The sequence below is a fragment of the Anolis carolinensis genome, chromosome 2 (genome assembly GCF_035594765.1).
Source record: "Anolis carolinensis isolate JA03-04 chromosome 2, rAnoCar3.1.pri, whole genome shotgun sequence".
NCBI classification, from domain to species: Eukaryota; Metazoa; Chordata; class Lepidosauria; order Squamata; family Dactyloidae; genus Anolis; species Anolis carolinensis.
This window is the reverse complement of record NC_085842.1, coordinates 152,275,637-152,288,940: the sequence shown is the minus strand read 5'-3', so window position 1 is coordinate 152,288,940 and position 13,304 is coordinate 152,275,637. Positions and strand designations below refer to the sequence as shown.

General features: G+C 40.9%; 1 protein-coding gene and 1 long non-coding RNA gene across 9 annotated transcripts in view; one reads left to right on the top strand and one right to left on the bottom strand.

Moving 5' to 3' along the window:
- The window catches only part of sdk2 (sidekick cell adhesion molecule 2), a 412,574-nt gene that overhangs the window by 10,641 nt on the left and 388,629 nt on the right, over positions 1 to 13,304 (bottom strand). For 4 of the 8 annotated variants that reach the window (XM_062970845.1, XM_062970848.1, XM_062970846.1 and 1 more), the window contains 6 exons: positions 12,560 to 12,661; positions 12,067 to 12,182; positions 8,419 to 8,605; positions 3,842 to 3,994; positions 3,089 to 3,250; positions 1,582 to 1,707 (listed from right to left, as the gene is read on the bottom strand). In XM_062970845.1, the coding sequence (XP_062826915.1) occupies positions 1,582 to 1,707; positions 3,089 to 3,250; positions 3,842 to 3,994; positions 8,419 to 8,605; positions 12,067 to 12,182; positions 12,560 to 12,661 (846 nt within the window). The remainder of the gene's footprint in view (positions 1 to 1,581; positions 1,708 to 3,088; positions 3,251 to 3,841; positions 3,995 to 8,418; positions 8,606 to 12,066; positions 12,183 to 12,559; positions 12,662 to 13,304) is intronic. The other 4 variants (XM_062970847.1, XM_062970849.1, XM_016991243.2 and 1 more) reach the window with 1 other exon arrangement.
- LOC134296294 (uncharacterized) lies at positions 6,952 to 10,693 on the top strand. The gene is made up of 2 exons (XR_010002985.1): positions 6,952 to 7,499; positions 9,686 to 10,693. It is a non-coding gene; the product is annotated as an uncharacterized LOC134296294 (long non-coding RNA).

Sequence of the window (13,304 nt, the reverse complement as noted above, 5' to 3'; positions counted from 1 at the left end):
TAAGACACTTAAAGTGCTTCTTGCATGTCCTCCCCCTTTCCCTTTCTATAAGCGAAACATATTCTATCTGACACTGCATTCAATGGAGTCCCCTCCCCTTTCAAATACTATGTTATATTAGCAACATTCACACATGTACAACAATTGCTCAAAAATGTTATTTGCAAAAACGCTTTTCAATGAACAGCCCAAGACCTTCAGTACATATGACGCTCCAGGTTAAAACATACAGGACCTAATGGCAATTAGAAGACCCCCATACTACACCATCTGCTCTGTCCCATAGTTTCTGAGAGACAGTTATTCATTGCAGTCTCATTAAAAAGAAAACTAGAGTCCTTTTCAAAGCACCAGAGTGATTTATTCTCTTACATCTGCCCCTTCTTGGCCTATGGGTTCATCTATCATCCCCTCCTCAGAGTTATCACATTTGAATGTGGAGCAGGCTGAGTGTTTCATGAGTTAGAGTACCCTCTTGGGGACACAAATCCTCCCCTAAGCAAAGCACTATGCTGGAAATGAACACTCTTCCAATAGTTGGCTACTTGGTGTTATAAGTTTTCATTTAGAGACACACACACAGCTATGGGAGACCTGACTCATATTAAGATCACATGTTAGGAGGAGAGCTCATATAATATGGATGCACTTTCTTTCCAGCTATGTGTTTATTACCAGCCCACAAAAAGCCTCCCCCCCTCAAAGATTATGACTGGGATGCAACCACAGAGTTCAGGAGACCACTGGTGTTGCAAAAGAACTGCTAATGTGCTATGTGAATTACTCAAAACACATGGAATGCATGAAAGACTCCACTGAAGAGGCTGTCCACTGCAATTTTTCTGACTTGTTTTGGCCTCCAAGCCTCCCACTTGGTCTCCACTAGGGAAAGGAAATTCTTGCCAGTGGCTGCAACTGGGCCATTATTCAATTACTCTGGGGGCAGCATTACATGCCTTCAAAGAAAATATATCAAGAACAATGATTCATTATGATGTCTGCAGGCCCAAGTTTGTAAAAATAACATTGTGGACAACAACTTCTGGAATCTCTCAGTCAGCATGACCATAGGATTCTGTGAACTGCAGGATTCTGAAGGTGGTAGTCCATAAATGCATTTTCTTGGTCTCTGTCACTGGCAAAGAGATAAGGAGAAAGAGGAAGTCCACAGCAACTCAAATGATCTAAGACATTTAAAGGGGGGGGGGTCACAATGAAAAAACCCTACAGGTAAACCCCACAATTTCTCAGTTAGGCTTCCTAGTGAGTTTTCCTATCTTATTTCTGACAGTGGTGGGTGAGGTTGGCAAGGGAATGCCCTTTTAACTCTTACCTATAATCATGCAGAAATACCAGATATGGTTTCCTCTGAAGGCTATTTGTTCTGAATCTTCTATGTTGGTGGACATAATTTCTAGATAGTCTTAAGCAATGGCACCTCTTGCTTTACACAGTAATAGTGAGTTGTGATCTAGAAGGACACTTGGATTGAAACACTAATCTCAGATACACTGTCATAGCTCTAGGATAAGGAATGCCAATGTCACAGAAGGAGATATGAAGTAAACGCAGAACAGATACCTGAAGGACGTGCCTCGATTACGTATCTGGTGATTGGCCCTTTGCCTGGGTCACCGCTAGACCAGTGGATGGTGATAGCTGAGCCATACCTGGAGATGAAGGGCTCACCTGGTGGACCTGGAGCACCTGGGAACCAAACAAAAGCCAATGTCAGTGAAGAAAATGTGCAGTGGGACCCAGACTCAAAACAGCAACATTCCTCCACCATTAGTGTCTTTTGACAACTGTCACTCCTCAAATACTGTGCCTGGAAGAGCTTTTAAATGGAAGCCAGCTGTATTGATTTCATGTGGACTTCATTAGCATACTTTTTGTTAGTCTCACTAGCATTAAGGGGAGGAGGATTCATGTGTAGCTGATGACATAACTAAACCCTTACATGCTTTTTTCTATCACAACTGACAACCACAGAATTTGCTTTTTCTATCAACTACCATTATTACACATCTTCCGGAGTAGAACAGAGCTGTTTGGCTGTTGTCTCAGAGTCTGGAAGAGCTATGTTTTCGACTATGCTTTCTAGCATTCCCCAAAGGGGAGGTTTGGTGAAAGGAATCCATTTTCACCAGCTCTATCTGAGCTCCACCATCTAACTTCACTTTCTTTTTTGTAACATTTGGTTGCAAGACCCAAATAACCCAAACATGCCTATAAAAAGAATATGGGTTGTTTTATATGATAATCCACTGTAGTTGCCCATTTTTCCTTGTCAATAGTATGTGGTTAGTTCTGTAGCACTACTTGGATGATTTCCGAATATTCAGGAATAACAAACCAATCACCATCCATTTGGTTATCAAACTATTTCCCTTTTGGCATAGATTATTCACTAGAAGGAGAGCTGAGTACAGTAATATAAGACTACTATCAAGGAGAGGCATTTTTAAGGACTCAAATGTTTAATATTTCCTGATAGGATCACACTTGCCCCAGTCGAGTGGCATAGTGATTTGATTTCTGGACTGGAACTTTGGGAGACAAAGGTTCAAATACTTACTCAGCCATCAAAACCCATAGAGTGAATTAGGGCAAACCATGCTCGAGAAAGCTAGTGACAAATTCCCTCTTAATAACTTTTGGCAAGCAAATGGTTTTGACACTCAGGCTCACATTCAGCTTTGTGACTATTGCAAGAAGTCAGTAGAAAAATAAAACAACTATTGTATAGAAAACATTTTTTTTTATCAGAATTTCCGTACTCCTGCCCCTACTACATTTTGACTGATTCTGCACTCTCGCCCCACTCCAAAGTGGGTATTGTGCACATTTAATCAAGAGTAGTGTTACAGAAATTTGTTGACTCTTCGTACAATAGTTAGTGAGAAAGATGTTCAAGCTGTCCCTTGGATTTGCACTGAGGTACAAAACTTTCTGGAAATTGGAAACTGAAATTAGTTCAATTCCCCTCTTTTTTTTGTCTGCACAACCTTAGTCTAAATTACTCTGCAATATCTCATAAATATGTGGGGTGATGAATGAAAGTGATTCCCCTCCCAGCTTCTTCTACCTTCTCCTGGGCCTGTTGTGATGTTGGCTTCCACTTCTGGCCCATAAGTAAAAGTCTTTGCTCGGATTCGAAACCGGTATGTGACTCCTTCTGCCAGGTCTTTGACTTTCAACCACAGGGGGCTGTTTCCTTTCACGTCCACTGTAACAATCTTGCTGACACCTGAGCAACAAGGAGGCAAAATTTAACAATCAGGTACTCAAATACATTCATATTTATTTGTCCTTACAGGACTTAAACTGCAGCTACGTTGCTATGATCACAGCACAAAACCTCTGAGGCTTAGTTTCATTCCTGCGGCTTATATTTCTGTTTGCCCTCAAAAGAGGGGAAGAGACTTTGCAGTGCAATCCAATTTATGTCAGTATGTTACACTGACTTCAGAGGTAAAATAAACCAAAGCCTTTAATGGTAAAAATAATTTAACCCAGATAAGTATACATAGAATTTCAGCATTAATTAATATAAAGGAGTGGGACTACGATGCTGTTAAATAAGAATCAGTTTACAGGATTAGGAATGGCATATAGTTGTGAATCAAGGCAGCAGGGCTATTTTTGCATTGAACTTACTGAATTTAGTTTTCTCAAACCACATGCCTACTATGTTTGGACTACAAATTACATAATTCTATCCTTTGAACATTTTGACTAGAGATGATGGGAGCTGTTCTCCAACACATTCAGAAGGGATTGAGTTGAAAAAGGCTGAACAAGAATACCACATACACAAATACACACATACACAACCTGCCTCTAAGACGCTCACCATCCACAGGCATGCAGGGCTCATAGATAAGACGGTAGCCTTCAAGGATCCCATTGGGGAAGATGGGCGGCTCCCAGGACACATTTACAGAAGTGGTGGTGAGTTCGCTGAACTTGATTGAGCCTGGGGAGCTGGGGGCTGTAAACAGAGAAAAGATTAAGTTAGAAGAAGGGCAAGGTGTTACATTTGTGTTATGTTTTCCTATGTACACCATGGTTTTCCCTCAGGAGGTAGGAGATCTAGCCATCCCTATCCTCCAAAGGAAGGACAACCCTTGAATGAATGACTTTCTGCATGGCGAGTTGAAGGCAGCTGTAAAAGAAGATGCACTGGCAAGATAGGAAATACAAGTTATCCAGTCTGAGCACAGCTATGAAAGTGAAAGGACAGAAAAATAATGATTAAGACCTTCAAAACTGAAATATACAATGATGGGAGAGGACTAAAATCCTGACTTAACCAAAATTTCACCGTGGAGCCACTGGCCAGGGAATTTTACTCTGTATCACATACGCTGAAGAGAAATATTAGGGCCTGAGCATTACACTAAAAGATAAAAAAAGAACATCATGTTGCCAAAACCTGTAAGACAAGCAAGAGATTTACTGGTGTATCAACCACATGGCCAAAGAGAAACTGGTGACACCCCTCCTACAAAAAGACTGAGAGCAGTAAATTCAGAAAGGTATTCTCCAAAAATACAGGAGTAGCACTGTAATGCCTTACTGAGAATCCTAGAAAGGGACAGGTGAAACATCTGAATGTAAAGCTAGGTTAAAATGAGTATATCCTTTAAGCATTTTCACAAATCTCCTCTCTGTGGTCTGCGTGCAAATGTGTACTCTTTTGCTGGAGGGTCCACTGTGTTCTGTGAAGGGCCAGGCAAATGGGGATGCCGGACCAAGAGGCCCTCCCTGTGGCCACAGCCATGCCCTGTAAAACCCAAGGGATGGAGTCGTTTGGGGTATCCTTCTTGCCTGTCTCCCAGCTGGCATGACTCAGGCTGGCATTCTCAAAGTAGTAACACCAGTGCTCTCCTAATCTCTCATTGGAGCTGGGGAATGAGGCTGGGTGGTCAATGCCCCCCTTGTGTAGCTCAGGGGCAGGAGGGCAACCATTTATAACCTTCTCAAGAGTGTCTATTTCTTGACAATATCACATACAGGAAGCTCATATATGTACATGTATGATGTCATCAACAGCATGAGGACCTTTGTCACAAAGTTGCGCCATTGACCACTCAACCTCAGCTGAACATCTCATATAGGCTTCTTAAAACCTATGGAGAACCTATTGCACTGCAAATATTGTTGGGTTCCAATTCCCAGCAGCCAATATGACCAATGGCTACAGAACATCAGAGTGTGCATGGTGTCCACCCTGCCCATTGCTGCCATGTCTAAATATTTTATTTTGTGGCATGATGCTTCAAAGCCAGCTCCTGCCACAGTATCCTCTCACAACAGTTTCAGAGCAAAATGATTTAAAAATGGTATTAAATGCATTTGTCACATCGGTAAGCTGTAGAGTAAAGCAAGCACACTACTGAAAGAAAATTAATCTTTTTCAGTTCTTATTTTTTAGGGAAGTATTTAATGATTTCAAAACTGTGCTTACCATTTTAATCTGTCTAAGGATTGAATAACGCCCACAAACTGGCTCTTTTAAAGGAATAGGAAAGACATGTGTATTATTTGGTAATAAATCTGCCCAGGTGGAGAAGGGCTGATAGTATTGTTTCACCTTCCACGATCCCATGCTCTGCTGCTGGTTTCCTTGACAACCAGAGCACTTCAAATGCCTGGTTTATCTCCAGATATAGTTACTGCCCTTGAAGGCCCATGAAAGTGGTGTGAAAAGATGAGTGGGGACGACAACCTGCCCTGATAGCAGTTTAGAGAGTAGGTCACATAATCAGGCAAAACATTTGCTAAGGCTTTAATATGACTGAGAAGGGTTGGGATTTGCTTTCTGGAATTTGCTTTTTGGAACTCACAACAACAATCTTTTCATGACTATCTATTAAAAATGAAGGCATGAATATTGAGATTGAACAGACTATGTGCATCAGAGTACAATTATTCATAGTTAGTCAGGATAGGGCACAAATTTTGGTATTACACACAAATATGGTTGCAGCCCTTCATCCAGACCAGTGGTTTCTAACCTTTGGTCCTCCAGTTGTTTTGGCCTTCAATTCCCAGAAATCCCAGCCATCTTACCAGCTGTTAGGAATTGTGGTAAAACACCTGGACTGGTCTAGACTGAGCTTCCTTTCCTGTTGGAATGATGTAAAGGGGCAATAAAGTACTTTTTACAATTGTATAAAATCATTTGTGAAACAAAGTTGTACAAAATGAAGAATGATAACCACCTAATTTTGAGGGGTCTCAACAACCCTCCTGGTTCAGACCCTTTGTCTGAAGCAAAAATAAGACTTCAGCATTGCATTCTTCAGCTGTTTTCAATTGCCTCTAGCAGCCTTGCTAAATGGTCCGATTGGGAACAGTGAATAGGTGAAGTAAATACATTCTGCGGAAAGTCTTCTAGGTATCTTACTGCATGAAGCAGAACAGCATATGGGACCCCTTACCCAGCCACAATGAGATTTATAATACTTAAACCTATCCTAGATACATTGGCATGTGAGGCAGAAAAATCTCACAAGCACCTTCTCTCTCAGTAAAACACAAGAAGAATAACCATCATATTACTGCCCTTTCATGACATCCACTTCCCACTTCTGTAGCAATCCCTTCATTCTTCCTAATGACTAGGTTGGCTGTATCATGGCATCAGGTTTGTCATATCATAATCCACAATAAAGGACATGATTCTTGAAGATTAGCAAGCAAGGGCCGTGTTATTGTGAAGTAAACTTATCGAAATAGACTCTGTATCTGGTTAAACTGTCTACTCAACTGGCCTGTATTGGGTTTATATGTTTCTTTTCTTTTCTTTAGCTAGGATTTCAAACATTTTAAAAAAGTAACAACACAACAGTAGCACATTATGCAATAAAAACTGTTTGCAAATGGACAGCATCTTTAACCTCCTTTCTTCTCACTAAGACTATTGACAATGAAGGCTTTGTGTCAAGTCTTGAGGCATAAATCTATTTTCTTTGTGGTGTATGTATGATTGGCTGAGTCCATTCAAAACCTGTGCCTTGAATCTTCTGCATTGCAGTTTTAGAGCCGAGCAGGGGCCTGCAAAGAGGGGAAATTGGATAAAATATCCCAAATGGCTCTAGCCAGATTCCTTGCTGTGAGTCTTCTCTGGCTTCTTTATGCTCTTGCCAAGAATAACCCCAAAGATCCAAGGAGAGGGAAGCTAGTGAGGCAGAGGCTGGATGCAGACCCAGCTTCCTCTCCACTCAGCAGGGAGCGAAAGACACAAGTCCCAAACTTCAGTGCTGCCCTTGGCTTCCAGAAGGATTCACCAGCAGCCAAAGTCATTGGTGGTGGGCACGGCTAATAAGCCTCTCCTTTTTTCCTTTCTAGTTGGGCTTTGATCTTCAAATATGTGCACTGAAGATGCTTTGAAGCACACGGTTGGAAGGAAGGGAAGGGGAGTAGGTGATGAAAAGGAACAAAGGAAATGTCTGTGGAGGACAGAGCACAGGGGCTCAGAATACAGAGAGGTATGTGTCTTTTTCCAGGCATCAAATGTGGCCTGAGGTCACCAAGTCAGTTATTCTACTGGATCGCAGCTTGGCAATTGATCAGTCACACTCAGCAGCACGATCCAGCTCAATGGTCAGGATTTTAGTCAGCAAAGTTCAGACACACCAGCTGCAAGAGACTGGAGCACAGGGGAGGTGGGCTGAAGGATGCAAGTTACAATTCATGCTGGCTGAGAAAGCGGCAAAGTCATGTTGGTTGGTGGTGGGATGCAAATCTCAAATTAGGAGGAGCAAGATGGAATCAAAACTCAAAGTTACTTTTTTTCAACTGTGGAGTCCCAATAGACATACTACTGTAAGATTTTGGGAATATAAACCTGAAGTATTTTTCCAGACCTTAAGGTCTAAATTAAAAGTATTGAGACTTGGACACAGGGCTGACTTGCTAATTCAGATTGTTGTTTTTTCAAAGAAGAACCTTCTGGGCATATCTATGAAAACATAGTCTCAACTTTTGGGTCTAAAATCGAAAGCCCAGATATTTTCAGAGAGCTCTCAAACACTGTTAAGTTTTAGAACAAGAATATGTTTGGCTGGCTGTTTTTGAATTGGTGTTGCCAGTGATACTAACAAGATCAGTGATTCTCAACCTGGGGGTCCCCAGGTGTTTTGGCCCATAATTCCCAGAAATCCCAGCCAGTTTACCAGCTGTTAGGATTTCTGGAAGTTGAAGGCCAAAACATCTGGGGACCCACAAGTTGAGAACCACTGAACTAGATGGCACTAGATCATTTTAACAATGCATACTTGGTAAAACAATATGGCTTTCCAAGCACCTTTCCTGTTTAATTGCTATTCTGTGAAAGAAAAGATCTCTCCCCTCCTTGAAGATCTAGTGAAATCCAAGTGGTTACCCTTCCCTTTCCATACATCCTACCTGCTTGCTGGGTCCTTCCCTTGATAGGTGGGCTGCGGGGTCCATCACCTGCAGCATTGAAAGCGAGGATGCTGATGAGATAGGCAGTATAGCCAGTAAGGTTCTTTAGTTTCACACTGTTCTCTGGTAGGAAAAGAGTCTTCACCCTTTCAGTTTCATTGTGCCGCAGGGCCTCTGAAAAATAGATCTGTAGGATGGGGAAAAAGGGATAAGAACAGAAGTTATGGTGAAAGAGATGCAAATGAGAAAAGAAACAATTGAGGATGGCATAATAGCACTTGATTTATTCTTTGTGCTCATCAGGTGGTACCTGCAGAGCTGCTTTTCCAAGATGTAGAGATGTAATGATTGTTCAAATTAATTCTTTCCTTCCCTGAGAAAGACCCAATCTCTTACTAGGCTTTATATGACTTCACAATCTGGAATTATTACACAAAATGCAAACCTGTGGTCCATAGCACATTACAATTTTAACTATGTTTTACCTCATTGGTAAAGCTGCCCTCATTGATTAAGTAACAAGTCTACTAATCAAAGCTTTCAGACCTAAAAGTCAATCAGGATAACATGCAAGACACAGGAATCAGAGTTCATGGTATCTTTTTCCTCAGTAAAAAGCAGTGGGCTGTCCAGCAATTGGGGAGTCTGAGCCTGTTCCCAAATACCAATCTCTAAATTGAAATCACATGCTCCTTAAACGGTTACTGTTAAATGCTAAATGCTAAATGCAAAGAATATAGTCAGCTTTTTTGTAACTGTCTTCCCTTCTCTTCACTTCCAATATGACACGGACTGAACTATAGGCAAAGCATGAGGAAGAACGGATCTGATTTTATGTTTGAAATGTTTTTTTTTAATTCATAATGTATTTTAATAGTTTTAACTGTTTTATGTGCTGTTTTATATTGGTTTGTATGGGCATCTAATTGTTGCCACTGTTGTAAGCCGCCCTGAGTCCCTTCGGGTGAGAAGGGCGGGATATAAATGTGGGAAATAAATAAAATAAATAAATATGAGCAAGGGATTCAAGTTGGGAAAATAATGAAAAGGTTACAAAGAGAGAAAAGATGATGACATCAGGATATGTGATAGATAAATTGCTTATCTGTAACTATTTGTCTTTGAGTGGTCATTTGTTAATTCACATAGTTGGGTATTTTTGTGTCACATACAGTTTGGACTACATACCCAGAAAAATTGAAACATCTCCTTTACATTAGTAAAGGACTGATTTGGCATGCATATTTCCCTCTTGTTTCTTTTTCAGATATCTCATCAATACAGGAATTTTGAAAGTTTGTACAACTTGAGCTTTTCTGAGTGATGCAGTAAGGAGGGAGGAAGAGCAAGCAGGAGGATACTTAAGATGATGATGGGCTGCTGGTGATGCTGTGTCTCTACAATAGTTTGAATTGATGGCTACCATTGTATTCTGGGGATCTCTATGCTGTCCTGTAAAATATGTTCCTAAGGAAATGAGATTAAGTACCTCAAAGATTATTTGTTTTATTTTGCTGTGAATCTTAACAGGGGAGACAAGCTTTTTCTATTTCAAAAGAAGGTACAGATGAGGACATGTTCACCCCTGAACTAGACAAGACAGCACAGGCAACCCATTGTCACTCTTGGCTCATGGGGATGAATAGGGAAGTAATAACTGTAGCTCTGAAGTCACTCCTGGGCAATATCCAAACTTCCAACGAGAAGCTGCTAAACCATCTTGTGAAGCCATGAAATTAAGGCGCTAAAAGGACAGTAACAATCAGGCTCCATGACAACATTTCCCAGCACCCTTGTGGTTTCTTAGGAGACAGGAAAGCATCTTTCCAAAATTGCTGCCTCAGTGACTTGTAAAATGCCTCATTGATCACTGCTGGGGTGTATGAAGCCAAGATGAAGACTGGCTGTGCAGAGATTCACAACAGAATAATTTCTTCTCCAATAAGGCATGGCTGAGTGTACTGCTAATTGCCACGAGTCAAGGAACAAACTGATATGGCTTTTTAACATGATACACTTCCCCCTACTGATTTTTTTTTTTTTAGCTTACTGCTTCCCATGTGAATCCCAGCAAAACTTTTATGGTTAAGAGTTTCAGCTGCCTATGAGAGGAACCTCAGTGTTCAGGGCAAAATACAGGGAGGCTATGGAGTAAATGGTTTCAATCTTGTGACCCAAAAATTTAAATTTTATAACCAGAAGTAAGAAAAGAAAATATGTAGTTTTGCTTAATTCAAAAAGAACCAGCTGGGAAATATAATGTTTGTTCTATTTTTATCATTGCTTTTCTTTAAATTCATTACTAACTTTGTTAATAACTAAATTTTAGAAATAGTTAATGATGAAATTCAAACTTCAATTTAAATATCATTTTAATTATGTTTCCTTATTTTGTTAGATATCCCCCATATAATTGATTTAACAGATTAGTTACTTTTCTGTTTGGCATATGGCTATAAACGTGTTGGAGATATTTAGATGCAGAAAATAAATGGATAAACAAATAGTTATTCAGAAACAAAAGTATCCCACAACACTCTATTTGAGGTTCAACAGCATCACTTGCTGGTAACGTGTGGAACTACATTTTTTCTGGAACAGAAGGGTAGATATTGTTTGTTTAGTACAGCTGCTGCAGCTAGGATCCTCTGGTTATACCAGTTTAAATACTTTTAAAGATGTGGTACAAGGAGGCATCAGTGTCTTCTTTTGCAACATCTTTGTCTCAGATGTGCAAAAAGTGCTTATGTGTGTAGCTGTGTCCATCTCTAGGTCCCATCTGGCCGTCCTTGCTCCCCTGTCCAGGGAGTGACAGTTGGTTCTTCCTCCCAACTTGTGTCTGGGTTCAGCCTTGAAGTCAATCAAGGAATAGAGAGAGGCAGAGCTGTGCCAAGAAATGTTTAGCTGCTCCACCACACCTGGAGAAGTAGCTCGCAAGCATCATTGTACATGTGCTGGTGGAGATCTGTGGACCAGCTGAACAACTGAAAGCTATTTGCATCTAGAGAGGTAGCATTAAATGAAAAAAAAATCAAGAGTATAGTTGACTCTTAATGACCAACCCATTTATTTCCCAGTGTCCAGGTATTGGTTTATTCACCAACAAATCTTATATCTATGGCTATTGTTAGAACATAGACCCCTTCTATACTGCCATATAATCCAGATTATCAAAGCAGATAATTCACATTATTGGCTTTGAACTGGATTATATGAGTCTATATTGCCATATAATCCACTTCAAGGCAGATAATCTATATGGCAGTGTAGAAGGGCCATAGTAGTCACCATCTGGACTTTATGCATCTCATTTCTCTTCAGTTCCATTGTCTGGAGCTTCCAACATGAGCTCTCTTCAGATAGTTTTAGATTTCCATCAGCCCAAGCAGCCATGTCCATTGGTCAGAAAAGATGGAAGCATTAATAGAATAACAGCTGGAGCCACAAGCTATTTACTCTGCATTACTACAAGTATTTCTCACAGATTAGTCTGAATAGCCATAAAAAACACTGTGACTCTGCTTGTCAGTTCTGTAAACTGGAAGATTTGGCCCTATCCCCAAACATTTCTACAAGATGAGGAGTGGGTCAATCTTTCCCCACAGCCTGGAGTTCTCTTTGCCACCTCCCTCCACACCTGCTTCTTACCTTATAGCCTTGGATGTCGCCATTCTGTGCCTCAGGAGGTGGGGGCTCCCACGTGATGTCAAGCTGGGTGGCTGTTGTAGTTTGGATGGCCACGTTCTGTGGTGCAGCTGTGGGGACTGAAGGAGAGCAGAGGGAATGACAGTGAGGCAATACACACTGGAGAAGATGATATTCTTCAAAGCCAGGAATTGTGCTATTGTGAACTGGATATTTATCCCTCACAATGCATATGGGTCTTTGCCTTTGGTCATGACCCTGTCCATCTTGGGATCCATGACAACATCCACCCCCTGTTGGGAGCTCTCCCTTTTGTGGAATTATAGGGGTGGGTTATGTAGGTAATAGGAATATGATTTGTACTAGAACTGCAAGTCATACATTCTCTTCAATATCAATCAATGGAGAAAACAGAAGCCTAGGTTTTAGCCTTTTAGCCTCAGGATAGAGTAGGCCTGTACAGCAACAACACTGCAAAACAGGTGGCTCAGCTTACCAGCTTCCCCAACAAAGACCTCCTGTGGTGAACTGGTGGGCCCCTCACCCACTGCATTGTAGACGGTCATTCGAATCTCATAGCGCCGATGTTTGTTCAGATCTGTAGAACAGGCAAGAGATAGAGAAGCACAAATATTAATAGTAGAGCAGAGGCTACCTTTTAATTGACTGATTCATGATAGCAGGGCACAAGTTTTATGCTTCATGCTTTCATTTCCCTGCCCTTTCTCCTGCTTCTTATTGGACACCTCTTCAACAATGACAGAGTTATATTCTCTCTCACAATCATTAAACTAGGCGATGATGCCAGGCTAATTCTCCAGAAGAAAGTAGAACCAAATGAGGAACACAGTTCGCTCCTCAACTTCTATGATGCAAATAGCTGATACAAGTTATTTAAAAGCAAGTTACTAGTGGTGAACAAAAGCATGCCAAAATAGTTTCCTCTAAATTGAATTTATTGATGGGAAATATTTCTCATCAGCTCCACCCATTTCTGTGGAACCTGATCCTTGTCATTTGGATGTCCCCAACTCTATCACAATATCTGTTTTCCTTTCCTCTTACTCCCTTATTGAATTATTTTGCAATTAGATTAGAGAATCTATTGTAAACTAACACAGACCACTAGCCTGAATGCTCTAAATCAGGGGTCCTCAAACTTTCCGGTTCACGGTCCCTCAGACTGCTGGGAGGCCAGACTATGATTAGGATTGTTGTAGTTGTGTTCCTTCAAGTCGTAC